The 27,522-nt window shown below is 42.5% G+C and overlaps 1 protein-coding gene across 2 annotated transcripts in view; it reads right to left on the reverse strand.

The window, feature by feature from the left end:
* Positions 1 to 27,522, reverse strand: part of VPS41 (VPS41 subunit of HOPS complex) — a 118,970-nt gene that overhangs the window by 25,802 nt on the left and 65,646 nt on the right. For both annotated transcript variants that reach the window (XM_083468780.1, XM_083468779.1), the window contains exons 8-18: positions 23,991 to 24,110; positions 21,004 to 21,150; positions 19,511 to 19,577; positions 14,579 to 14,676; positions 10,830 to 10,959; positions 10,154 to 10,269; positions 7,575 to 7,631; positions 5,102 to 5,163; positions 4,185 to 4,266; positions 1,770 to 1,862; positions 11 to 138 (exon numbers count right to left, since the gene is read on the reverse strand). In XM_083468780.1, coding sequence (XP_083324906.1) covers positions 11 to 138; positions 1,770 to 1,862; positions 4,185 to 4,266; positions 5,102 to 5,163; positions 7,575 to 7,631; positions 10,154 to 10,269; positions 10,830 to 10,959; positions 14,579 to 14,676; positions 19,511 to 19,577; positions 21,004 to 21,150; positions 23,991 to 24,110 — 1,100 coding nt within the window. The remainder of the gene's footprint in view (positions 1 to 10; positions 139 to 1,769; positions 1,863 to 4,184; positions 4,267 to 5,101; positions 5,164 to 7,574; positions 7,632 to 10,153; positions 10,270 to 10,829; positions 10,960 to 14,578; positions 14,677 to 19,510; positions 19,578 to 21,003; positions 21,151 to 23,990; positions 24,111 to 27,522) is intronic.

Here is a 27,522-nt window from a genome sequence, read left to right on the forward strand (position 1 = left end):
ATAGACTTACAACTCTGCAAGAGTTTTCAGCAAAGTCCTGTTCTGTGGATCTTTCTTCAGGTGGTCCACCACTGCTTGGACAATGATTGCGTTGTTATAAAGGTTCCCAGGCCACTCCTTAATTAATGTTGCAAAACCCTTGAAATGTAAAAAAAAATAAATCAGTCATCATTCATCAACCCATGCATGCAAACTTTTAAAAAAGCAAAGCCATTGCCTAAAAAGTTGAAGATCTTCCCAAGTGGTGAGAATAGCCATACCACTCCCTGTTTCCCAGGATTTCAAGTGCTGAAGTGCTATAAAACTCTGTTCACCACACAAGTTGGGCGATATCTATCTATCTGGATCACAAAGTGGTTCCCTTTACCCTCTGGTAAGCTACCTTTAGTAAGTGTTTGGCTGTATTGACCCAAGGTGATTTATGTGCGGGAATATATAAAGGAGAGCCTGCTATTGAACAAATGGAAGTGGATCCCCCCCCCCCCTATTCTGGGGCGCTTAAATTACCGAGACATTTGACATTTTTCAAATATAGAGTATGGAGATGTTACCTTTACTATTATGAATAACGAAGTGGAACTAGATTGTCACACTTTAGAATAATTGAACAGAGGAAGAAAGTAATATTCTGCTTATTTCAATTCTCCCAGAATAGTTATAAGATAATACACTCCCAAGACCATGGAAGAGCAGGTCATTGATTATTCATGCATTTATTTGCTCATTTTACAGTTCCCTTTGTTTTCACTTATCACTGCTGAAGTTAACCTGCAAGTACTTTGGAGACTATTGTGCTGTTTGCGGCGCAAATGCAACACAGCCCTTTTTCATTTAGTAAAACAGCTAACTCAACAAATTTATATAAACTGCTGCCTATTCCAGCCTGCAGTCAAACAGCTTCCTGAACGCTCCTATGTTTTGCAGTATTCTTCTGTATACCGGATAATACCGTACGGCAGCCTTTGGCAATGTGGTGCCCTCCCTGCACATATTCAATTTGAATTCTGCACCAGTCTCCAGCAACCTCGTTCCCTCCAGATATTGTTGGCCTACAACTCCCATCAGCCTTTGCTGGCTAGTGCTGATGGGAGTTGTAGGCCAACAGTGAGGGAGGGAACGAGGTTGCTGGAGACTGGTGCAGAATTCAAATTGAATATGTTGAGTGGATTCTTTCGCATTTCGAGGTTTTATGACATAAACTGCTCTGGGATTTTTACATGGTTGCATATGAACGAACCAATAAATGGCATTCTTGCATTTTTATATTGCCTTAGAGTGCAAGTGGTACTGCATGAAGTGGGAAGGATGGACCATGCAAGAGCTCTTGCAAGCATTCAGACTGCAAAGGTTTTTCTCTTTGCTTGGTGTCATGTGGGATGGGTCACTGCCAGTTTTTCAAGGGAGAAATTCTTCATTGGCTGAATGAAGCCCGCTGATCTTACACTGCTTTAAGGGTACTCTACGTAGGATATACATAGCTGTGACGGCATCAAGGACTCTGGGTGAATGTAACGAGAGCAGCAGCTGTGAACTGGACCATTGTGCTATACCAGGAAGCAGAGTGGCAGCTGCTGGCCACATGAAATTATACTGTCTGCTGTGTCCTTACAAGATCCTTGCCTGGCTCACAGTGCTGACGCTCACTGTTGGTTGTGTGACAGCCATGTATCTTTATGACAGCTGCTATGCCTCACCCCAATCTCTGCTTCACCACTGCGCTGCTAGCTGCTATTCCCTGTCAATGGCATTCAAGGGAGATAATGTGGTACCTCATAGTCGCTCTCCAGAAATTCATGCAGGACCATTTCATAGATAAAAGGCTTCAGGACTGAATCCCGTCTTGGCAAATAGCGGCTAATCGCCTATGAGAGGAAACGGAACAAAAGAGGCTCAAACCTTGCATTTGAGAGAGAACAAAATTTTGCGAGTGCTTGTGTGACTCCTCAAATTGCTATGGAAAACTAGAATGCAGTAAAATGCTACCAGCATCAAGACATTCTGAGAGCGCTCTCAACAGAAGTAGCGAAAAATTATACCGGTGGCAATTTTGAAAGAGCTGTGCAATAAAATTTATCCCAATTGGTCCAAAGAACACCTAACACATTCAGATAAATGGGGTTGCATTTAAATAGGGGGGAGGAAAAGAGGGTAGGCTTGACTGAAGTTCTAAGGCGTTTTGGGTTTCTTCCTTCAGGAAACTGAGCTCTTCTCTAGTAAGGGAAGCGATTACACTGGAGAACAAACCTAGAAAAGGGCACATGACTCCCTGTTTCCATGCCTATAAATGGTCCCTTGTACAGTTGCTGGGGAGGGATTTTGGCCAGGGGGAAAAGTGGTGCTTAAGAGGGTAATAGAAAGCAAATAGTATCTTTTGTGCAAAACTGAGCCCAACTATATTCTGACACAAAATGCATTTCCAAAGCAGCACGGAAGGGGTCAATAACTAGATATAACTCTTTATTTCAGGGCCTTTTAAGTGATCCAAGTAAAAAAAAAAGAAAAAAAGAAAAAAATTAGCAGCAGGAGCAAACTAACTTGCAGCCCAGACACATTTTGAGGACCCTGTTATGTGATTAAGCTGGATGTACATGACAGATCCTAGCACTTGTTGACTACGTCACCACGGAACCATAGTGGCTCAAGGTAGATTAGAATCACTGCAAGAGGGATAAGAGCAGCAGATGTTAACATTGCAGCTTACAAGAGAGGAGCTTTATTGCACAGCATCTCCTGTCTTTCTGTGATCTGCTTTCAGAAAGGTGAAAACAACCACCTGTTTAGAAAGGCAGTAATTTAACAGAGAGGCTTTTTGGAAAGCCTGCGAATATTTTCTAAATTTTACAGTCTGCTGGATGGCATAAGTGGAGACATCTGCTCAAGACATTCACATCCAGGCAGGAAATAAATTCAGGAGGGAGTGGTGAAAGCAGCACATCACAATTTTACCTATACACATTCTGAAGACCCTTACTGAAGTGAAATAGAGGCAAACGGACTTGAGAGGTTATCTTCCAATGTGGCAAAGTACACACCAAACCTCTAAAAACCCGCAAGTAGTGCTGTTGTTTCCCCCTCTATCTTTAATTCCATAGGAAGGCAGATGCTACAAGACAAGCCGCAATGTTGCAACACCTCCACACTCCTGAACAGAATTTAACAGCTCAAAAAGCAGCAAGGGGCCACCTGCTGCGAGATCTTAATAATATGCCCCTTTTGGCTCATCGACTTTGAATAGGAAAGCATAAAACTCAGAAAGAAAATGTGTATATGTTATTAAAGGGCATGTGCATAAATGCTTTCTACTGCTCTGGAAGTGACAGTCCTTTAGCTGTATGCCACGGGCAATTTATTAACTTAAAAGCTTGCTAACAAACATGCTCCATTAGATTACTTGGTTTGCTATGCTAGCAAGGCACAGAAAGTGGCAGAATTCTTCCCTCTCCCTCCTATCTTTTGTAGTGCACAACAGAACAGCCATCTGTTTGACTGAAACGTAATTATTTCTTGGTGCTCTTACTAATGAGTCAAAGGATGCGCAAAAGAAGTGAGTCACAAGGTCACAGAGACTGTCTCTGCTCTCTTCTTCCAAGCAGGGGCTTTTGTGAACAAATACAACTCTGCGAGGAAGGAAAAGGGGTAAACTTCAACCTGGGAGGGGGTGCGATTTGGCTGTTAGTCACTACTACTAACACATAACATATTGTACAAGATCCGGAAAACTGTGCATCTTGCTGCATTTTAAACTTCAGGAACAGTTTTGCAGCATATTGTGCCAAGCTTTCCGTGTGGCAACGAATACCAATCTGTTATGTTTTGGAATCAAAAGTTACATGATGCTATTTCTTAACTCTGCTCACACACTCACCTAGGAAGGGATTTTGTATACATGATGGAGGACTATGCAGATACACACAAACCTCCCATGTGGGCAAGGTAACATGTGGCACATGTACTAGGAATGTGAACGTTCTTTCATGGAAAACGGGGTGGGGGAAAATGTGGAAAAGCCTATATTCCAATGCTGTAAAAGGGTATAATGCTCACACTAGCCAGGCAGTAGCTTATGCGCATGGTGAAGAAGTGCGTTCAGTCACACGCCACGTGCATATAATCCTGGCACGTGGCTCTATGAACTGACATAACCAGCCAGAGAAATTCCTCAAAAAATATATGACTCTACATACCTTAAGTTGTCCAATTTCTTTAAACCTGTGCACCTCAAATTCCCAGAGATCTGTGTTCTTGCCAAGTATTTTCTGGCATTTTCTGGTATATAGAAGGGAGAAGAGGCTCATAAATCAGGTTGCCATTTCTAAAGCATCTTCCATCTATGCACAGCAGCACCATTTGTGTATTGCTTCTAATTCTGGCTGAGGTCACTTTTCAGAACACAAAGTTGGTGACCATAATCCAGAGCCCAACATGCACAAGGGATCCTGCAGCCTGCTGAAAGTACATGGAGCTCCAACAATTCTTGGACACTTAACCTCAGAACCATTCAGCACAAGGAGGGAGCCCAAAGAGCAAAAACAAAACAAAATGGGGGAGCCCACCTAAGTAGGTGGTTATGTGCATTAAACCTCAGTCATTGTCACCTGCATCAAAAGCATACAGTGGTGCCCCGCAAGACGAATGCCTCACAAGACGGAAAACCCACTAGACGAAAGAGTTTTCCGTTTTGGAGGTGCTTCGCAAAACGAATTTCCTATGGGCTTGCTTTGCAAGATGACAATGTCTTGCGAGTTCCTGCGGGGTTTTTTCTCTCTCCCCCCTTTTCTAAGCCGCTAAGCCGCTTATCAGCTGATCCGATCAGCAGATAAGCCGCTAAAAGCTGCTAAAAGCCGCTAATAGCGCTAATCCGTCAATGGGCTTGCTTCGCAAGACGAAAAAACCGCTAGACGAAGAGAATCACAGAACGGATTATTTTCGTCTTGCGAGGCACCACTGTACTAACATTCATCTGGGTAAGCAAACTAGCAACGTTTCAGAATAATCCAGATAATACTACCAGCCATGTGTACAGCTTGCACACACAAACAGTGTACACAATCACAGAGGTGCACACAACTGTGCCCCAATGCATTCAAGCTAAACATATTACCGTGCTGCCAGGTCATACTCTCCAATTTCCATCAGATGGTTTATGTAGGCCAAACCTATATCCTGGGGTGAAAATAAAATCCAATTAGTTAAAAGTACATCTAAAAATTGCACACATCCTTCCACAGCCAAGTGTCTGGCATTTGTATTCAAGTGACTTGTTAGATCAAATACCAGGATGTATTTTTTCAGGGTTTCTTAATTCCTTGGTAACAAATATGCTTGTTTGTGAATGATCAAAGGGCTTACTATAAAGAGCATTTAAAAGAATTTTAAATTTACAGGTTTTAAATATAGGCGCAAATCAGATGATATTCTTCTTGGTCTTGTTTCTATTATCTTCCTGTCCCTTCCAGCTCTTGGGTAATAATTCTCCTATGTTGGGAAAGTGACGCAGAAGAAAGAAAGAGAGAGAGAGAGAGAGAGAGAGAGAGAGAGAGAGAGAGAGAGAGAGAGAGAGAAGAGAGAGAGAGAGAGAGAGAGAGAGAGAGAGAGAGAGAGAGAGAGAGAGAAAGAAAGAAAGAAAGAAAGAAAGAAAGAAAGAAAGAAAGAAAGAAAGACTTGCCGAGGTGTAGGGCATTAATAGAGAGGATCAGTCCACACCAGCCTTTCACAAAGTTGCTGGACTACAACTCCCATCATCCCTAGGTAGCAGGACCAGTGGTTAGGGATGGTGGGATCTCAAGGTTGAGAAAGGCTGGTCTAAACCATGAAGCGTTATTGTTCACGAATGCTTATATAACAGGGATGTGAAAAATGTGGTCCCCCAGGTGTGATTGGGCTCCACATGCCATGATCCCCAGTCTCCATGACCAGGGATGAGGGAAGTTGGCGCAACGACATCTGCAGGGCCACAAGTTCCTTGCTGTTGGTTACTAAGATAACATTCCATTCTGCTTTCTGAACTGTCTTAACTCAGGAGGAGCCGATGTAATCTAGTAATGTCTGGAGGAAACCACAACATCTGGAGAGCATTCCCTGTCCAACATCTGATCATATTGGACTAAATGCCACTATTCCTCCTCTGGATAATCATTACTATTTATTAAATTTCTATACCAATATCATTTTCCATTTTACTAGTTTGCAACTTTCTAGCATGCTTAGAAAAATGCTTTTGCTCTTAACACATTACTTCACATTTCTGCAGCATGATACGTTTACACAGGAAAAGGGAGGGTGGAGCGAACAAACATCCAGGTAGTTAAAAGTAGTGCAAACTGGGTTTCTTTTTAAAAACAACAACAACAGTATTTCTCTTCCAGTACTTGCTTCACTGAAAGTCTGAGAAACATTTAACTTTAATTTATAATGGGGAAAAACATCAAATACAAATATAAGCACAGAAATTACGGTAGCCTTGTGAATATGGAATGCATGGGACCCTGAAAGCCCAGAGCTCTGATCATGGAAGTTGAGGCAGGCAACAGCAGCCAAAACTCTCTCTCATTCTCTCTCTCAATCCCAGAGGAAAAGGTAAAAGAGTTATGAGGCTCAAAGCAAAATCCTGACCTAGAAACTACCGTATTTTTCGAGCTATAAGACGCACCAGACCATAAGACGCACCTAGTTTTTTGGAAGAGGAAAACGGGGGGGGGAGAGAATCTGAATCCCAGCAATCCTGCTGGCTGTCCTGGCTTCTTGCTTAGCAGCGCACAGCCTCTCCTGGGCAAGGGGAGCCTTCATCCCCTGCCCAGGAGAGGCTGTGAGCGGCTAAGGCTCCCCCAAGAGCCATGCTCCCTCCTCAGGGAAAAGCCTCCAAGAGCCACACACGTGCTCCGCACGGCTCTTTAAAGGGAGTGCTAAGCAGAGCCTCCCGCCTGCGTTCGCTCCATAAGATGCACACACACACCCCCTTACTTTTTAGGAGGGGAAAAGTGTGTCTTATAGAGCAAAAAATACGGTAATTTCACACGCAGAACAGACCATATTGGCCAAGTGGCAAAGTTTCCGTTTCTGTTTCGTTTGCATAGGCTTAGAAACATGTTCTGCTTCGTGACCCTGGGACTGAGTCATGCACTCCATAGCTAAAACTTACAAGCCCTGGCTCAAACTCCGGTTGGGGTGCCCTTAGGTTTAGAGTGGCAAATTAAACTGGCTGAGTGTGTCACTAAGATAAACAGTGTATGTAATAAGGTTGACTGGGCAGTGACTATGATCCGTTCTTGGGCCAAACCCTCTCCTACCGTGACATATGCAATTTATCTGCATCCCGATACTGGGATTTCTCTACCACAGCCCCACAGCCCAGAGGGAAGAGAAACGTGGGGCACTTTGACATCCGGGGGCAAGTTAAGTGCTACTAGATGTTACAAATGGAATGGGGGGGGGGGACTAGACACAAAACACCCATACATGCAACCTTAGGCCTCGCTTAGCGCAGAGAGAAACTATTAATTTATTTCTGAAAGGTCAGGAGCCTTTTGTGTTCCTTCTTTTTCTTAAAAGAATTCAAATCCACTTTGCAGACTTACCTGTATCTTGTGTTTTTTCATGGTCTTCTGACTGATCTCAGCTGCCATCAAAGCCTCCTATATAAATACAAGCAAAGATGACACCCGAGTCAAGTATTCAAAACTTCTGTAGAGAAATCTGGAAAACTGCGGCTTTGTTTCTTGCGCCTTGTGTTTGAAAGCACTAGAACGTTTAATGTCATGGCCGAATGAACAGCTTTGAATTCATACTCAAACAAAAGCAATTGTTAAAAAGAAAGGGGGAAAAAATCTTGGGTTCCATCTGGGTTCACTCCACATTAGTGTATCAAGATCAAATTTCGGGAGGATGGCACCATATGAGGTACAATCACAGGAGTTCATTTTCCAGCAAAAAGGCCTCTGCTGTAAAGACACCTGTCAAAAAAGGACCTTGATTTGTTTTCTGAGTGCTCAACTAAAAGACAAAGAATAAATCCAGCACTAATAAGAGAATGATTTTTCATTAAGTTTAATTTGTGGCTTATCCACTGAGCTGGCATCTTGCGTGTGCAGAAATAGAGCTACCTTCTTGCTACCCAAAATGAAAAGTGAAAGCTTAATGTGGGTTACAACACAAGCTATTCCCTGACTATTAAACAAAGGGCTTTCTGTGGAATATGCCTGAAAGCCTTTCCAATCCAATGAAACAGTGCTTCGTGCATAATGACGTTCAACGTGGACCAACTTGCATATACGCCTTGGGAAGAATTAACCCACTTGAACGTTTTCAGAGTGAAACGCAAATGAGACTATAAGAAACCGGGAACAGAAGCATGTGCTTGATCCCTTTATTTACCTGTACTGTAGTTATTCGCAGCATAAGAGAGTTCACAGACTTCGTAACAAAAACCTGTGTTAGAAACTACCATGTTTTCCTGGGGAACCCAGTCTTAAAGGCAACTGAACACTTAAATGTTGCATAAAGTGTTTATCACATATATTTTTCAGGTTCCTTTTCTTTGATAAATGTAAAGCCTAACAGATAGCTTGATGAGCCCCAACAACTCCTAATGCACAAGCTGGAATTCTGAGCTAAAAGTGCTGTATTATGCAGTCAAATAAACTTAAAGGTAAAGGTAAAGGTAAAGGTAAAGGTACCCCTGCCCGTACGGGCCAGTCTTGACAGACTCTAGGGCTGTGCGCTCATCTCACTCTAGAGGCCAGGAGCCGGCGTCATCCGCAGACACTTCCAGGTCACATGGCCAGTGTGACATTGCTGCTCTGGCGAGCCTGCACCAGCGCAGCACACGGAACGCTGTTTACCTTCCCGCTATAAAGCGGTCCCTATTTATCTACTTGCACTTTAAGGGTGCTTTCAAACTGCTAGGTTGGCAGGAGCTGGGACTGAGCAGCAGGAGCTCACCCCGCCACGGGGATTCGAACTGATGACCATGCGGTCGGCAAGTCCTAGGCGCTGAGGTTTTACCCACAGCGCCACCTGCGTCCCTCAAATAAACTTAAGAGGATTAAAAACTGAAATAAAGTATGCAAAATCAGGAAATTAACTTTAATTTTCATACTTCATTTTGACTGCTTGCAACCACTGCATCAGCAGTTTCCGACAACTGTTAAGCCTTAGACCAGGGTATGCAATCTTTTTCCCTGTTGGGGCCTGATGGGTGGAGCCAGAAGCAAAAGTGTTCTGGATGAACTAAACTGGAACAGAGATCACCCTGCCTCAATTTTCACCATGGTTATCTCAAATTAGAACTCCTAATCCAATGCAGGTCTATTTAGAAGTAATAATAATAATAATAAATTTTATTTATATCCCGCCCTCCCCAGCCGAAGCCGGGCTCAGGGCGGCTAACAACAATCAAATAATCAAACAGTCAAGTAGTCACACAATCTAAAAATATTTCATTATAAAAATTAATTAAATCAAATTGAGTAAGTAAGTCCCACTGGGTTTAATAATGGGGTCACTCTCATGTATATAGAGGATTTCTCTAGGACAACAGACTATTGGTCTGCTCTGATAAGCAAGTGAAAGTAATTCCCAAATAACTCCACTCTGATTTTAGTCTGTCTCTCTCTTTCTTTCTCTCTCTCTCTCTCTCTCTCTCTCTCACACACACACACACACAGAGAGAGAGAGAGAGAGAGAGAGAGAAATTCTCCAGTCATACATCTGGTGGACAGTTTCGTTGTTTTAAGGCAATTAACCTATATATTTTTAATTCTAATTGTTGTGAAACACCACAGAGGGAGGGGGGGGACACTTTAAAGGGCAGAAAAAAATAAAGAGGACACAAATAGTACAATTCAGGAATAAACAGATGCTGTTCTCACGTATGTTGCTCAGGGTGCAATCATATACATGTCTGCTTATAAATACATCCTACTGAATTCAATGGGTCAAACTCCTAGCCTCCAACACTATGGCAAATGCACAGCAATGAGCTGTGGATGGATAAGGCACCATCCTGTCACCTAAACCTGTTGGGTTTTTCTAATTAACACAGGAATAATTCCTGTAAAAAACTTGAACTATATTTAAGAAGTCATAAAACAAGACATTCAGCGAGGCCTACTCATTGTCGATGATAAGAATTTAAAGAGAAAAGTGCAAAAGTTACTTCATATTTCTTCTTTTCCAAGAGCCATTCAATATGGTCATCCTGGTCACGTTCTTTGGCCACAACAACATCTCTTGGACTGATGATATAAAACAGTGATTCACCCTCTGAATATTCTGCAAGAGACACAGGAACAATTTTACCACTTAGTAAAAGCTTACCCATTTCACCACTTAGTAAAAGCTTTGACCTCTTTGAAAGCAGGTGTTCTGGATGCCTTTTGCTTGAGCAAATTAATGTTGCATCTCAGTATTTCTTAAATTCACCCATGTGCATTACCCAAAATAAACCCAGCAACAACCCCTAAATGAAACAAACAGAGAAAGCACTCATTGACAATGGACCTCTGCAAACACTCGCTGCTCTCTCTTAAGGGACTGGTTAAGAGATCAGGAACAAATGTACTGGTCCATTAGAAGAACTAAGAATACATGGGATCAGTTTCAGAGTACTGCCACGCGACCAATTCCAAGGCTCTTGCTGAAATCATCCATGATAAAAACTGTAACATTTAGACGTGCCGACCCTGACAACCGGAGCAATGCTCTAATTCCACTCTTAGCTCCTTGTGCTTCGCAGCACAATGGCTTAACCATAATGGAATCCTGGAGCTGAACGCAAATTGACAATCAAAATAACATATAAAATAATGGCCAGACTACTGCAAATTTCTCACCCAAACAATAATCACGGCATTCATTTTCTTGGAAGCGCCTCACAGTTAGAGCATCGGAGGAGATTTCTTCACAAGATTCAGGAAATGGCTGGATTATATCCAGCCTCGGTCTGGAACAACACTCCTTTTCCTGGGGGAAAGAAAACCACACACAGCACTGAAGCGCACAACCTGTTGATGTTTTCTAATATACCTGAAAAGATCATCTGAATTGTAACCTTTTGCAACCAAGTTCTTTTCTGCATAAGCAGCCAATGGAAACCCCCCAATGAGAATTGCCTTCTACTGTGTCAGCCAAATAGCTCCCATTTAGCCAAGTGCTGCCTTCACTTTGACTGGCAGCATTTTCCCAGGGTCTCAAGAAGATGTCTTACGCTGCTCCCTAAAAAGCCTTTTGCCTGATGTGTGCAATAATGGCGCAGGGGGAGCAATTCATTGGAATGAAAGTTTATGCTAGGAGTCAGATGAGAAGCCCCAGGGGTTTCCAACTGCTTATTTGGATTCCCTGTTGCCAACACTTAATATAGCCACAGAAATATCACTTGTGTTGTAACAAGGTCTTGATTATTGTCAGCGGACCTACTGCTAAATAGTTCTGAATAACCTGGCATCTGGTGCTAAACAAGAGAACAGAATGGTCCTTAGTAACTGGAAATCCATCTCATGCCTTTGTGACGTCACAACTTCCAGATAGTGGAAAAGACAGAGGAACAATTTGGTGCTAGTTGGGTAGAGAGATTGTCAGACTGAGCTGGGAACTAAATAGGAGTTAGCTAAACTGGAAACAGCCATAGCAGAGCTATGGGGGCTCATAAATGTCATTCTATGGCAATGTGATCCAGGATTAGCTGTTGTGTTCTATCTGCCTGCTCCCCAAATGTTCTGCTCGCATATTTGCACATCTGGTTGTTCAAAAACACGTCTCTAGCACTCTCTCATTATAAGGAAATGGACTCTGTAACGATCCTCTGAACTTTATAAATCTCAAGAAAGTCCTTTTTGTAACAGCATCAATACCGCCACCTGCACATATATTCAAACAACAAAATCTTCTCATCCTTGTGATGGAATGAGTGAATTTTTACTCCTTTGACTGCCTATATTTGTAATACATGGCAGAATCTGGTTACAATAATGTATTTGTTGTTAAAATACATTATTGTAACCAGAACAAATTTATTGGCCAGATTCTGATGATATATGCGATCTGCTGGCTTACACAAAAAAACTTAGATCAGGCAGAATGGAAAGCCAAACTTTAATTGGTAGGATTTCTTTACACATACGTCTACGATATACAAAGCGCAATGTTGGCTACAAATGATCACAAATGTCTCCATTCTGCAGTTGGATTCATAATATCATTGGAATATGAGCAGAATGCCTATTAAACTTGAAATTTTCAAAGAACTGCACTAAATCATGAAGATCTTTATATAAGCCATTTCCCTTTACTTAAAACTATGTTAAAGATTGAGAATTCCCAAAATCTGTCTCTTTAAACACCACAAATAGCAGCTGCTTCACACATTACACAAATACTGCATTTTCCCATCTTGCGCAAATGTGATGAGCAACACTGGCTTGCTAGCCAATATATCTCCTATGGTTGAAATACTGTGGTACTGGTTTTTTCAGTTTATACATAAAAAGTTTCAGCTGTGCATGTTCAAGGTTAAAAAGTTTTTTTAAAAAAAATCTAACATCCATGAAGGAGCAGCAAGCAGGTGATAGGTGGTATGTGCTCATGATAATTTCCCCTTGTGAATTCTCAAATAATCCCCAACACGGTTTCATTCTTCCCATGTTGTTGCCAAACACCTGCCGTTACAAGCTCATAGAGATCTCCTAAATTGCTATCTAGGGCATATCAGCGCTTTGAAAAATGAACCTCTACCCTGTGTCAGCTTTTTGACGAAGCAGGGGTAAACTTTGAATGGCCAGATTTCTTTATCCTGACTCATTAGTATTACTAATTGCCTCCTACCAGCCCCTCATTTCCCAGCATCCCCTCCTCCTTCCTAAGGTCGCTCAGTTTTCTTTGACTCACTCATAGAGAGGAACTACAGTATTAGCTCTCTCTCGGGAGAAGCTGCACAAACACCTTTGTTCCTTTCCTTTAAAATAATAAATAATAATAATCTGGCTGTCCTGCAAGAGGGCTAGACGCTGACCCTATTGATTTCAATAGACTTGAGCGTTACCATGAGCCAACGGCATTTCATTGCCTAGCAACAGTGTGCACCCCATTGCTCAAGGTTACTATAGCAATGGCTGTCTAATGCCAGCTTGCTATCAAAGGGATGATCAAGAGCGTCTGCCCCTCTTAATGCTGTAACTTCAAGGGTTTCTCCTCTTCCTTCCCGTCCTCTCTTTCATTTTGTATTGTTAAACTAATGCGTCGTGAAGACTCTGGAGATTCACTCTCGAGAAGAGCTGGTGATCCAATATATCCTTTGTCTAGCCGGACACATATAACGGAGGCAACGCCACCAAACAGCTGCTCTCCTCACATCGCTCACAGCGACACGAGTGACCTGCAGCCAATCATCTTTACAGGCTTTATTTAAGAGCATGGGCAATGTCAAGGCGCCACTCTGCAATTTAGCTTTAATTCCTGTTCATACACGTGCCAAAAGATTAAAGATTTAAAACAAACACAGAGGAATGAACAACTTCTGGCTCTTCAGCATTCTATCCATTGTTTGCTATGAGATGGGCAAAACACCCCCCCCCAAAAAAAAAAAATATATGGCTTTAGCTGTTTTAAGTGTGAAGAGTTTATGGTACTGCAAAAGCTAAAACTGCAGCCTAACCTGGAAAATGGACATTCTGTACAAGATATCAAAGTAGCTGTCTTATTACAAAAGAATTTCAGAAATAGACAGGAAAGAGAAGTTGCTGAATTGCAACTTATTACCACACTTAAAATCATGGAGAGACCTGGTCTGACTAGAGACATTGGATTAAATAATAATAATAATAATAATAATAACAATAATAATAATAATTAATAATCATACTAAATAAATAAATAATTATTTATACCCCACCCATCTCGCTGGGCTTCCCCAGCCACTCTGGGCGGCTTCCAACCAAATATTAAAATACAGTAATGCACCAAACATGATAAAGCTATTTTTAGCCATCTCATCCCTTGCTTTTTCCTGCAAGACCAATTGCGGTCGTTAACAGTCGTCAACAGGTTTACCACACCTATCAGCCAATCACCCATTCCCACCACTCTTCTGAGTAATACCCATCTCCACCCTCTCAATATATATAAAGGTCTGGTGACTTCTGTTTCAGTGTATCTGAAGAAGTGTGCATGCACACGAAAGCTCATACCAACAACAAACTTAGTTGGTCTCTAAGGTGCTACTGGAAGGAATTTTTTTATTTTGTCTGGAAAATGAAGTATAGCTGCAACAGTCTGTCACCCAACTTAAATCCCTTCGGTTACTACTAGCCCATTTTACCCCAACATGGTATCGTCATGGTATTTTGGACTCGTTTCCATTAGCCTTGGCCCCCGTATTTCCTAGTGGTGAGAGCTATAAGTCTGGAATTTTCTGTGAACTTCCCTCAAGGGCGAGTCCCACTGGGCACATTGGGGCCAACTAACAAACAGGTGTGGAACACTGCCGTCTGAGTGCTTAAGAACCGTTTGGCCACCTAAGAAACCTTATGCCTGGCTCACAACTTTTTTGTGTGTCTACTTGGAAGTTTACGTGCAGAAAAATACTTACAGTTTTCTCTGAAATCTCCTTTACATATGAAAGTATGACAAGCTGGTCACAGAGAGGTGCAATTCCACTGATGTAAAATTCAGTGTTGAACTGGGAAACTAAGTAACAAAAAAAGGAAACTGGCTTTAATACTGACCTTAACTAAGAGTTGTATTATCATCATAAAGCACCATTCAGACACATAGTCCCTGAAGCAGGCAAATGAATTTTGTAATCCTAACAGTTACGCTAATAAATTGGCAGAGAAATAGATCAGTATTTGTCTTTTAAACATTTTACATGTTGTTTTGTTTGTTACAAATTCTATGATGGTAAAAGGTGTGCACGTTTGAGTCATGACTGGGACCACACAAGTCTTTTTAAATCCTGGGTGTGCACAGGGGAATCCAATGTCTTCCCAGTAAGGGAACTACAGTTCACTGGAAAGCAAAGGAAGCATCCATTTTTTGGATTGGTCCAATGATTAATAATGAGGGACCACTGTGGAAACCTACCATGAGTTGAAGCTGTAGCAGTCCACTCATACATTCCATTGTTCGGACTAATTTACATACTACTTGCATGCATACAGTGGTGCCCCGCAAGACGAATGCCTCGCAAGACGGAAAACCCGCTAGACGAAAGGGTTTTCCGTTTTGGAGGTGCTTTGCAAAACGAATTTCCTATGGGCTTGCTTCGCAAGACGACAATGTCTTGCGAGTTCCTGCTGGGTTTTTTTCCTTCCCCCCTTTTTCTAAGCCGCTAAGCCGCTTATCAGCTGATCCGATCAGCAGATAAGCCACTAAAAGCCGCTAAAAGCCGCTAATAGCGCTAATCCATCAATGGGCTTGCTTCGCAAGACGAAGAAACCGCTAGACGAAGAGAATCACAGAACGGATTCTTTTCGTCTTGCGAGGCACCACTGTACAAAGGACATGGTAGAGGTGCACTGTGGATGAAGCTCCAGGAGACAGGCTGGACTGGCATATCCACAACTGCCATTAATAACATACAGATTCTCAATTTTAGAAAATACCGTATTTTTCGCCCTATAGGACGCACTTTTCCCCCTCAAAAAATGAAGGGGAAATGTGTGTGCGTCCTATGGAGCGAATGCAGGCTTTCGCAGAAGCCTGGAGAGCGAGAGGGGTCGGTGCCCTAATTCCCCCCTTTATTTCCCCCCAAAAAAACTAGGTGCACCCCATGGTCCGGTGCGCCCTATAGAGCGAAAAATACGGTAGTTAAGTGTTCTTTCTGAATCCTGTATCTGTATTTCCCAACCAAAATACAGTTTGCTATAATCAACGGAACCTATAAAATCCACTCATCTAGCACACATCTTGGCTAGGCAGATGCATTTTTGCTAGAGTTTTTATAGGAGGCATCAAGAAGAAGGCAATCAATGAATTGAAAAATGAAAAAGGAGAGATAAAAGGTGGAAATTATGACATTTCCCCCTAAATGTAGAAAGGCAAGGCAAGCAAGTTTTGCACCTAATGCCACCTTTTAAGAGTGTCAAACCTGACCAGGTTTTATCTTCTTAGACATAAACCCAGCATTATCTTGCAGCACCAATCAAAAGATGCTTAACAAAGTTTAGGCAGGAAAATGTTTTCCCTTTTGTCCCATGAGAACTACTGCAGCACCACGACAGAATGAGAAGGTAAGGAAGCAGTGCTTCCCAATACTGTGCTCTAGAGATAGCAAAACTTAAAAGGCAAGCGTTCAGGGTTTCTATCTCCCCCACCCCCTGCGGAACAAAGCGGCGAGACAGTGTAAAATACATTTATATAATGCCAAACCAGAATATACTGTTATCACCATAAGACTTGTGCTGCATCAGACACACAATTCAAGTGCAACGGTTAACTTTAAGTGGGAATTATTAGCTACTGTCAGATGCTGTGGGATGTAGCAGGAAGGACTTAGGGCATCAGTCACACAGAGAGACTGTAACAAAAGCATTGCCCTGTGAAGACCGGATAGTCAGGTTTCCAACAGTCTGTCCAGACAGAGGGAAAGAGAGGCAGCTCTGCCCTGGTAGCTACCTCTGGAAGAGCCTAATTTCTTGACCTCTATACTAGAGAGCCCATGCAGACGGTGAATGCAATCACAACCCTAGTCTTATAGAGCCTATGGCCTAACAAACTACCACAGGGCAGCTACGTGGTTTGAATGCACACACGTCTGCGTCTCCTGGCCATGGTTGGAAGACATCACAACTGTGTTCTGAGGATCTTCTTCACTAGCAAACAATTTAAACGTTTAAAGTATTCTGGTGCATGCTTACCCTGTGTTTGGAAACACAGTGGGCAGAAGTGAATGGGAGCAATTGGTGGAGCTGGGTAAGGTGGCTCTGCTTACCTGGCTTCTGAACACTGCAGTCACTATCAGCAACAGAGGGGAAAGGTGGTGGGCAAGGCCCTCACAGCGCCCCTCCTCCTATCATTAACTGGCCAAGATACCCAAGGCCAAGAGGCCAGGTGAACGGCGCAAAAGAACCCATTGGCCCCAAAAATATGTAAGATGGTCCGTATTCTAGAATAGCAAACCCCTTGAACCACAGGGCTGCTCTGGAGCAAATCATTTGTCAACTTTTGTAGCCTCTCTACAAAACTAGGGAAGGGACATGGCTCTGTGGCGGAGTAGCTACTTTTGCATGCAGAAGGTCCTGGATTCAGCCACAGGAATCTTTTGGAAGGCTGGAAAAAAAACCTTTTCTGAAACCCTGGAGGACTTCTGCCAGTTGCCGTATTTTTCGCTCCGTAAGACGCACTTTTTTCCTCCTAAAAAGTAAGGGGAAATGTCTGTGCGTCTTATGGAGCGAGTGTGTGGTCATTCGCTGGCTCCCTTTCTAGCCCCTTGCCCAGACCTCCATTTTTGAATGTTCTGCAGATGGAGGCCGTTTGTTTCCCCAGCGACATGTGACTGGCTGATTAGATTATCTGTCTGGAAACTGTAGAAACGGCTCCCTTTCCTTTCCTAAAGAATCTGCAGAACTGTGAGTTGAACCCCATAAAAACAGGATTTTTCACCTTTGCAAAAGAAGCTGCACAGCTTTGAGCTGATCCCCTCCAAAAACAGGGCTTTCCCCCTTTCCTCCTCTAAAAACTAAGTGTGTCTTATGGTCAGGTGCGTCTTATGGAGTGGAAGAAAACACTAATCCTGAGCTAGATGGATAGCTGGACTGACTCACTATAAGGCAGCTTCCCATGTTCCGACATAAACACATTTTGCACCTTTATGTGCATCCTTACAGAGAGGAGAAGAGAGGAGAGGAAGTGCTACAGTTGTGATACGAAACAAGGTATGAAAAAGTTGAATAAACGGGAGTGGGGAGGGGTGCGCACCAAAGACACTCCTCCCCTGGGAGGGCCAGTCATGCAAGCAAATGCCGTATATGAGCCAGTCCACAATGCACTTGATAGGCTACATTTTGTCAACAATAACAAAATCGCAACTGGTCACTGGGGGTATCTGGTATCATTGAAGAAGATTATCATATATCATGAACTGCCTCAAGTAAAAGCTTAGACGACTATGAATCAGGAGGAGATGTTCTGGTACGACACGAGAATGTTAAGCAAGATGCCCCTAAATGATATCAAAAGGGCATTGTAGTCTCTGTTACAACGTGGATAAATGACAACCTTCCCCCCAGCCTCATCCAGCCCCTGTTTAAAGGAGTGATGTTCAGAGCATTCAACGGAGCTGAAGTGCTGTGAACTGAAACCAGAATGGGAAATCTCAAACGGATTGTTAGAAGCTAAGTGAGATAAAGCACTGATCCTCAAATATGTAAGGAAGACTCTGTGCTGGAAGATGGAAGATAAAGAAGCTGTCTCCACAAATACTCCACCCTTACAATATGTGTCTGGGCAGATTTATGACAACATTGCTCTTCTTTGGCGCTCTTCCCGCCCTCGTTCTCTTGGCAAATCTGCAGAATATGCTTAAACGGCCTCCGTTATCCACTCATATGCTTGAGTCAACTGCAACTGTTCACTCATCAGGAAGACCACGTGTGTGGAACCACTTCCTGACAGCAGTTGAAACAGTGGTGGGAATCAGATGGCCACGTGTCAGGCAGAGCAATGTTCTCTGACCACACATGCGGTCAGAGAAGCACAACATGGTCATCCAGAGCCAGTCTTCCAGACACTGCACCATACAGGCCACACCAACATGAAGGATTACTGGGGTTTGGCTTTGTTTTTTGCCTATTAGAGGGTTTCTACCAAGAAGATACTTGAGAACATTACTTTTTATTTAAAAAGGTAAAGGACCCCGGACAGCTAAGTCCAGTCACAAACAACTCTGGGGTTGCGGTGCTCATCTCACTTTATAGGCCGAGGGAGCCGGCGTTTGTCCACAGACAGTTTTTTCGTGTCATATGAACACAAAACACAAAGAAAACACGCCCCTGCAACCCAGAGCAGGCACCTTAGGAACAAATAAATCCCAAAAGCCAAAGACAGATATACAAAAAAGGAGGTAAGTATGACAGAGTTACATTGGCAGATTACATACTATCTTAATATTGTATTGTTTCCTGGCTGAAGTGACTGCAAAACTATTCCTATGAAAGCAAAAAATCACCACAGGTGGGTAAACACTGATGGAAGTGAAAGGAAATGAAGGGCATTGTTTAGGAAGCAAACAAAAGAAGATCAAACAGATTCCAAAGTGTCATATTCCTTTTGTCCTTAGGCTATTTTTTTTTGGGGGGGGGTGTTAATTTTTTTCAATGAAGCGATTTGCCATACTTTGCAATACCACAGCCCTAAATCTACCCCTACAAAGTATTCCCAAGTGAAATGTTGCATGCACTGAATTATGCTTCTGCAAATGAGGCTCACATTTAAAACAAAACAAAAAAGATTACATTATTTTTAAGCAGCTATTTGCAAAAAGCTTTTCTGCAAATTAATGGCAAACATCTCATACTCATACCTATTTCCACGTAACGACTTGGCAGATCTCGCATTTCACTGGCATGTCGCTCTTTCACTGAGCATATCTGTAAAATAAAATCATTATGTTAGTTAATTGTGATTAGTTACCTTAGGAAATAGAGAGAGTTCATTTATAATAATAATAATAATAATAATAATAATAATAATAATAATAATTATATTCCACCCTCCCCGGCCGAGGCTGTGCTCAGAGCAGCTAACATAATAAAAGCAACACAATATGTATAAAAACAGACATCAATTAATTACAATACATCTTAAAATTAATTCAGACAATTAATTCAGACTATATATATAGGCAAAGCCTCCCAAGAACTTGCAATCATCATGATTACAAGATAGCATTTTAATAAACAGATGCAGGAAAGAGCTACAAATAAAGCAAGAAAGCATCTCAGGAGAGTATGGAATTCTAGAAAAGTTTGAGCTTCTTCGAACTGCTAACATAGCAGTAATTTTACTAGTGCTTTCACATATTCCAGATGAGCAGCTACATTAAGCTGCTGTAGCAAATCAAACTTTTACATCACTCTGATAGCTACCAACTTTCTCCAGTCTCCCCTTCATCAGATGCATCTGAGAAGATTCTTGTCTAGGAAATCTGATGCCATCAAAAATTTGGTAGCCTTTAAGACGCCCCTCCCCCCCAAAAAAAACCTTTCCATGCTGCTAATTGCACATTAACATTATGAATAACAAAATGTCAACCCCATTTATATTAATAAACTCTTTACTAACTTGGAAAATGTCTACTTTTACAAATGAGGTATAAAAACACTTCCAGAGCTTTACAATGTGTAAGATTATTATTTTTTAAGCTTTAATTTGTATGCTTCTTACAGTGCACGTGTTTAAATAGATGTAAGTCCCAATGACTTAAATTAGACTTACTTCAACCTACGTGTGTATAGGATAGCAGTCCTAGACAGTTAATTATCTTCTTTTGGCTTTCCATTCTGTCTTATGGATAAGAAATTAACAGCTGGCACTTCTTTACAGAAAGCTTCTTTTGGAGGGCAGCAGCTGAATTCTGACTGCTGTTTTATGACGTCTCTGATAAATCATGCATTCAGCAACCCAGTTTCAGGTTTCACTCCCCACTAATGACAAACGGTTGCCCAAATGCCCATGTTAAGTACTTCCTGCCTGGACTAAGCAGAGCAAATGAATTTCAGGACTCTCTTTTAACAGCTCTCTGAATGCATCTCTTGAAGACAAAGAAAGTAGGATCAGCCCACAGCCTTGCCTACTGCACACGCTCAGAGAAATCCGTCTGACCACTGGGCATTTGTCATTATTCCTTCTTATGAAGGTCAGCCCAATGACATTTCTATGGCAGCAGGAGTTCGCCACACAGTAGTCAAATCAAATTCTCTTCTCCCCCACCCCTATCGCCTTCGCTTTTCAGAAATAATCCTCTGTTTGTCTGTGATAGCAGCAAGCATTTATTACAAAGACAGGTAATTGTACCTTTACTGAATTTCCCCAGCCAATAATCAGTGTTAAATTATCTTTCCAGCAAAGGCTGCAGGGATACATATCAGGACGGAGGTTTATATCGTCTCGGGGCACGTTGGTGATTCTTTGCTTAGCAATCACGTCGAGTATCTTCACGCCCTGAAAGTTTAACACACAGCAAGAGAATTCAGTGTGGCACCACATACGCAAACCATGGTCCAGAAATATCATATTACAGGTTATGCTAAGGTGGCGGCACAGGCCTACTGGCAGGCGCAGAAAAGGATCCTGGCAACTGTGTACAAAGAGCTAGAGCCAGATGAAGGAAACTGCCCACACTGGTCTGTCTCTGCCACAGCAAACTATCATTTTGCTTGAAAGGACATGAATGAGCAAGGCAAGCAGGCAGTGACAACTTAAATCTCTGCAGGCGCAGTGTGCTATCAGGAGTTGCATATGCATAGAAACATCTTCATCCAAGAGCCAAATGTGCTGTAACACTTCTTTGTAAAATTTAGAGGATTATTTATCTGCCACCCCTTCAATTTTTATTTATTTTTATTTCACAAATTATGACAAATTAGTTGTTTGCATCTCATACATGGGCCTTTTGTAGAAAGCAACTTTCCCCTTGACTATCTTTGGCTATGCTATGTGTAATGGGTTTGAGTTACTCGTGCGTAAACTGTCCCCGTTAGGGAGCTTAATTGCCTGGGTTAAACCATCTTGACTGCACAGCCCATCTCAGCGTGGCTGCCTCAGTCGCTAGCAGAATCTGTCTGTGGGCGTTTCTTAAACCTTTTCCAGCATAAAAGCTGTTTGACTCCCAGTGGTCTCCGCCTCTCACTGCGCGGGAGTCTTCTGCGCAGGGAGGGCGTGGGTAGTGGAGGACCAGTGCTCTCCTCACTGATGTCCAGGGAAGAATCCCGGAGCTCTCCCTCCGCTTCCCCCATTTGCCCTCCTGGATCCCTGGTGTTACGCCGATTTCCTTCCCCCTCTACCAAGCTGCGTCTCCCCCTGGTGCTGGTACCTTCCCCTGCAGAATCGGGGAGCCTCTCCTTCGCCTTTCGCTCTGATGTCCCTGACACTATGGAAATACAGTGGTGAAATCTTATTCTGGTTCTTACCACCATCTCTACCAGTGGCACCTTCTCTTCAAAATGACACAACTAAAGCCTATATTCTTCAAGGATCTACTGGGTTTAGATGTGACAGCTGAAGAGCATCCTCCCTCGAGACGAACGCAGAATACCACATCACACAGAAGCCACAAGGCCCAACATATCTATATATATATATATAAAATGAAGTAGTATTTCAATCTACTAAGCCCATTTACTCAAGAACTGCCTGTGATTTAATAAAATAAATGTGGTTAACAACAACCTGATTTGCGTATTCGTCTTTTAAATTTCTAGGCTTTTGTGTACTACATTCCAGTCTTGCTTAAAAAAGAAAGAGGTGCTATCTTCCACCTAGAGGACAGAGTTAAGGGGGAACCATGCTTGGAAGTGGCGCATTTCTCTAAGAAATTTGGAGGAGAGAGCTGTTTTGCAGAAGCAGCTTCTTGCGTTCTGAGTCTGGTCCTCCTCTCTCACTCACAGGCCTCTTGGCACTCAGTCGAAGCTAAGGGAGCCCTGCAGGGAAATGGACCCAGCTAAAATGTTTTTTTATAGAATGCCAGTTACGGAAGAAGTCTAAAATTTGAATTCAGCCTGATCTTTCATTTCCCTCCCCCCCCCCCTTTTATGAAGATCACCCGCTCTGAGACCCCACAGCTAATTCTCCCCTGGCCCCCTCGCTGGCCCAAGTAGGACTAATTCAGCCAGCTAGCCCTGGCGATTATCTGATTGATTTTTGAATTTTATTGTTATTCATGTTTTTATACCGTATTTTATGCTGCTTTTATAATTAAGTGTCTTAAAGTGTTTTAAATTTGTTGTTAGCTGCCCTAAGCCCAGTTTTTGAACCAGGAAATAATAATAATAATAATAATAATAATAATAATAATAATAATAATAATAATAAAAGCACTAAACTGCTATGAGTACAAATGTGTAGAAAATGCAATATAGTAGTAGTTGTAGCTGTAGCAATGTTCAGGCATACAATCAACATGAGTGAGAAGGACGTGTTGGCAGCATCAGTGGCATGGAGGTATATTCATCTCACAGCTTCACCCCAAACCTTCCCATCTCCTCTGGCTCCCCCCCCCCCAAATGTTGAGCACTGAGGCAGAAGGTGTTGTTGGGCATTGGGTATTGTTTAGGGGGTTTTTGTTGCTGCTGCTGCTGTTGGTATTCAATTTCTGTGTCTTTATTTTTAGGTATTATAATGATTTGTGTGGTAATTGTCCCGTTATGGCTGTTTGCTTTTTGATGCGTTGCATTTATTGTTTATGACTACTTTTGTTAGGTTTGTAATTGTGGGGAGGATTCCGAGTGTCTTCAGTTGGACTCCCAAAGAACCCCCTTGCCAAAGGGGGAACGCCATGAGCACACATGGCGGGGATGGAGATATTGGGGAAATGTTGGTGTGAACACTTTTCCTCTATGTTCTCACATGTATTCTTTGAATGCCTGAACAGGGCTTCAATCAGGGCTCAATCTGCTGTTCTTTGTGATTTAATCTCTTGAATGTCCTCTGTCAATATCATTATTTACATACGGATTAAAGATTATGACCAAACCTATTCTTGTGGGCTCAGGGTAGATAATGGAGGGCAACAATTTGAAGTAGGCACTTCCCTTGTGACCTTTGTGTCTTGCTACATTTTAGGTTGCTATTTTCTGACTCCTGTTTTTAATGTCATTAAACATATGGTTATCTTAATGCATGAAATGTCAACTTGTGGCCACTTGGGCATTGGAAAAGAGATGGGAATATAAGAAAGATTTTGAAACCCTGTACATCAAGAAAAATTAAACATATCAAGACATCCAGTGCAATGGCAATTTAGAAATTTACATAATGAAAACAGCTAACTCTGAAATACCTACCATATTATTGGCCCAAGCAATCAGGTTTCCTCTCCATTTAACATTTCTGATATTTCCCTCTCCTTCATGTAAAACTGAAGGTTTCCATCTGTTCATCCATGACTTTTCATATAAAAACAACTAGGAAAAAAGAATCACAAGAATTTACAGCGCTTTTGATAAAAGACAGGTACAAAAGGAATCTTTTTTTACTTTTGTCATTTTACTCATTCGTTCTTATGAGATTTAATACAAAATGGACACAGCAAAAAAAAGAGAAAAGCTTCTAATTTACAACCAAGTTAGTTCCAACTCAAAAATCGGTAAGAAGAACAAACAAAATCTTTTCCACTGTACAGTAAGTGGTAGAATAACAGATTTAAAAACACAGGCATGATTCTCATATAATGTGGAGCCCTCCTTTAGTGTTTTGTACTAAATCTTCCTTCACTATGGCTGCGAGGAGATTGGAACCATTCACTTCAATTTTCAAGCAGCTATGGTTTCCCGTTACAATGAACTAGAAACTGTAGTTAGTACAAACCATCCAGGATTATTAACCACAATTTGAAGTTGACTTGTTTCAAAAGCCAGTGTTTAACACTTAGCATTGTTTACCCAGAAACCACAGTTGGTTGAATGGAAGCTTCCAGTAACTTCCTTGCAAGCATGAAGGAAAGGGGAATCATAGAATCATAGAGTTGGAAGAGACCACAAGGGCCATTGAGTCCAACCCCCTGCCAAGCAGGAAACACTATCAGAGCACTCCTGACATATGGTTGTCAAGCCTCTGCTTAAAGACCTCCAAAGGAGACTCCACCACACTCCTTGGCAGCAAATTCCACTGTCAAACAGCTCCTACTGTCAGGAAGTTCTTCCTAATGTTTAGGTGGAATCTTCTTTCTTGTAGTTTGGATCCATTGCTCCGTGTCCGCTTCTCTGGAGCAGCAGAAAACAACCTTTCTCCCTCCTCTATGTGACATTCTTTTATATATTTGAACATGGCTATCATATCACCCCTTAACCTCCTCTTCTCCAGGCTAAACATGCCCAGCTCCCTTAGCCGTTCCTCATATGGCATCGTTTCCAGGTCTTTGACCATTTTGGTTGCCCTCCTCTGGACACGTTCCAGTTTGTCAGTGTCCTTCTTGAACTGTGGTGCCCAGAACTGGACACAGTACTCCAGGTGAGGTCTGACCAGAGCAGAATACAGTGGCACTATTACTTCCCTTGATCTAGATGCTATACTTCTATTGATGCAGCCCAGAATTGCATTGGCTTTTTTAGCTGCTGCGTCACACTGTTGGCTCATGTCATGTTTGTGGTCAACCAAGACTCCTAGATCCTTTTCACATGTACCGCTCTCAAGCCAGGTGTCACCCATCTTGTATTTGTGCCTCTCATTTTTTTTGCCCAAGTGCAAGACTTTATATTTCTCCCTGTTAAAAATCATCTTGTTTGTTTTGGCCCAGTTCTCTAATCTCTCAAGGTCGTTTTGAAGTGTGATCCTGTCCTCTGGGGGTGTTAGCCACCCCTCCCAGTTTGGTGTCATCTGCAAATTTGATCAGGATGCCCTTGAGTCCATCATCCAAGTCGTTGATAAAGATGTTGAATAAGACCGGGCCCAAGACAGAACCCTGTGGCACCCCACTAGTCACTCTTCTCCAGGATGAAGAGGAACCATTGATGAGCACCCTTTGGGTTCGGTCAGTCAGCCAGTTACAAATCCACTGGGAAGAGGCACGCAGCGCTTCAGCCTCAACCAAATGGTCAGGGATGGGTGGCAGTTAGGTCCAGAAACATAAGGAGGGCCACAGCTTAGCCCCTCCTGACATACAGGTACATCAGGAGCAGCTTGCTGTTGGGTATCGGCAACCATCTGCAAAAGGCAGTGGGAACTCACCAAAAATCAGGTGTCTCACCGTACATGCGAAGAGTTGCTTTCTGCTGGTCTAAAGCCCCCACTGGATACAACCCAAAGAGTCCTGGTTATTCTCACCTCTTCACAGAGTAGACAACAAATGCACCTCTCTCCTCAACACATTATAAGCCTCACATATAATGATTGCGTTCCACTACTGATACCTGATTGTGCAGGTTCCCAGCTCACATGGTCTTCTTTCCCTTTCCTTTTTATGGGAGAGAAATGTGCAAATTGGATGCCCTAGCAATTGGTTATTTATATCAAGTCCCTGCTTCATACAAAAGGCTTTTCTCTACAGCAGCGGTTTACAAGCTGTGGAGCACAGGTCCTTGGCTGGGGTCTGCTGAGCTTTGAAAGTCATGCTCCTTGTCTAGCAATGCGCACTTACTGTCACAAACTGGTTGGAAACAGTGGAATGGTGGGAGGAAAGAGCTGGGGAAACCACAAGTGAAGAAGGCTCAGTGCCTGGGCAGTGGTGGTGGGACAAAGAGGAGTAGTCAGAGGGAGAAGACAAAAAAAGCTATTAACAGAGCCTAAAACTACAAGAGTCAGCTTGTAGGAGTTTGCAAAAAAGGGTCCTCATACTCGTAAAAGATGACGATCGCTACTCTACAAAAAACCAGACTTCTTTTTTATCCTCAAAACTTTAAAAAGTGGTTGTCAGGCTACAAGAAAGGAAACAGTAGGGAAAAGCAAGATTCCTGGGATATCTATTATACTTTGTTTGTGTAACCCCCTTCCGCTGGACGTTGGCCCTTTTGCGGGGGGGGGGTGAGACATAAAGAAATTTTATATAAAACAGCTATTACTCAACTGCTTAAAAGGGCTTTTTGGCCGAGATGAATACAACATGCCTATTATATATGCAGCCACAAGATGGTACCAAAGGACAGATATTTCAGCTGAAACAGTTCAGAAACAACTTCAGAATTGGTCACTGCAAATAAAACTGAGGGAACTTGGTGGAAACGGCAACAACCACCTGCCACGGAAAACAGAAGCTCGCATTCCAAATTACACCACAGTTTTGGGACACCAGGACTTAAAACTAGCTGAATCCCATTGACTTCAGCAGAGCTAAATTCACTCCACTGAAACTAACACAGCAAATGTACGGTGGAGAAATTCTGCGGCAGATAGACCTCAGCTTCCTAAGCCCTTCTGCTTTGCTCCAGTGAGGGCAGGAGACGTCTTTTCCTTACTTTTATTTTGGTTGCCAATTATATATTTTACTTTCCCTTCTCATTGCTCTGGGACAAGGGTAACTAAAGAGTCCTTCTGGGAAGCAATGGCAGAGGAATGAGGGGGCCAAGGATCCTATCCTGATAAAACCCAAAACACACTTTCCCCCGCCTACAGCAAACTACTGGTGGCGTCATCCCTAAACCCATGAAGCTTATCACAGGCACCCATGGGTGGGGAGGAGAACTAGTGCAAGCGCTAACCCACCGGCAACAACCAAATGACCCCACAGCTGGCCTCTGATAATAGGATTTCAGCTTAAATCAATGCATTTGATTAAATGGATTGTGGACTGGATAGGGCAGTGAATTAGGAAGGCAAATCATTTATGCACCAGCAGAACTGATGATTTCTTTCGTGTGATGTGGTATTTCCATAGTAGTGGAA

The sequence above is a fragment of the Podarcis liolepis genome, assembly GCF_965112155.1.
Source record: "Podarcis liolepis genome assembly, chromosome: 12".
Lineage (NCBI taxonomy): Eukaryota > Metazoa > Chordata > Lepidosauria > Squamata > Lacertidae > Podarcis > Podarcis liolepis.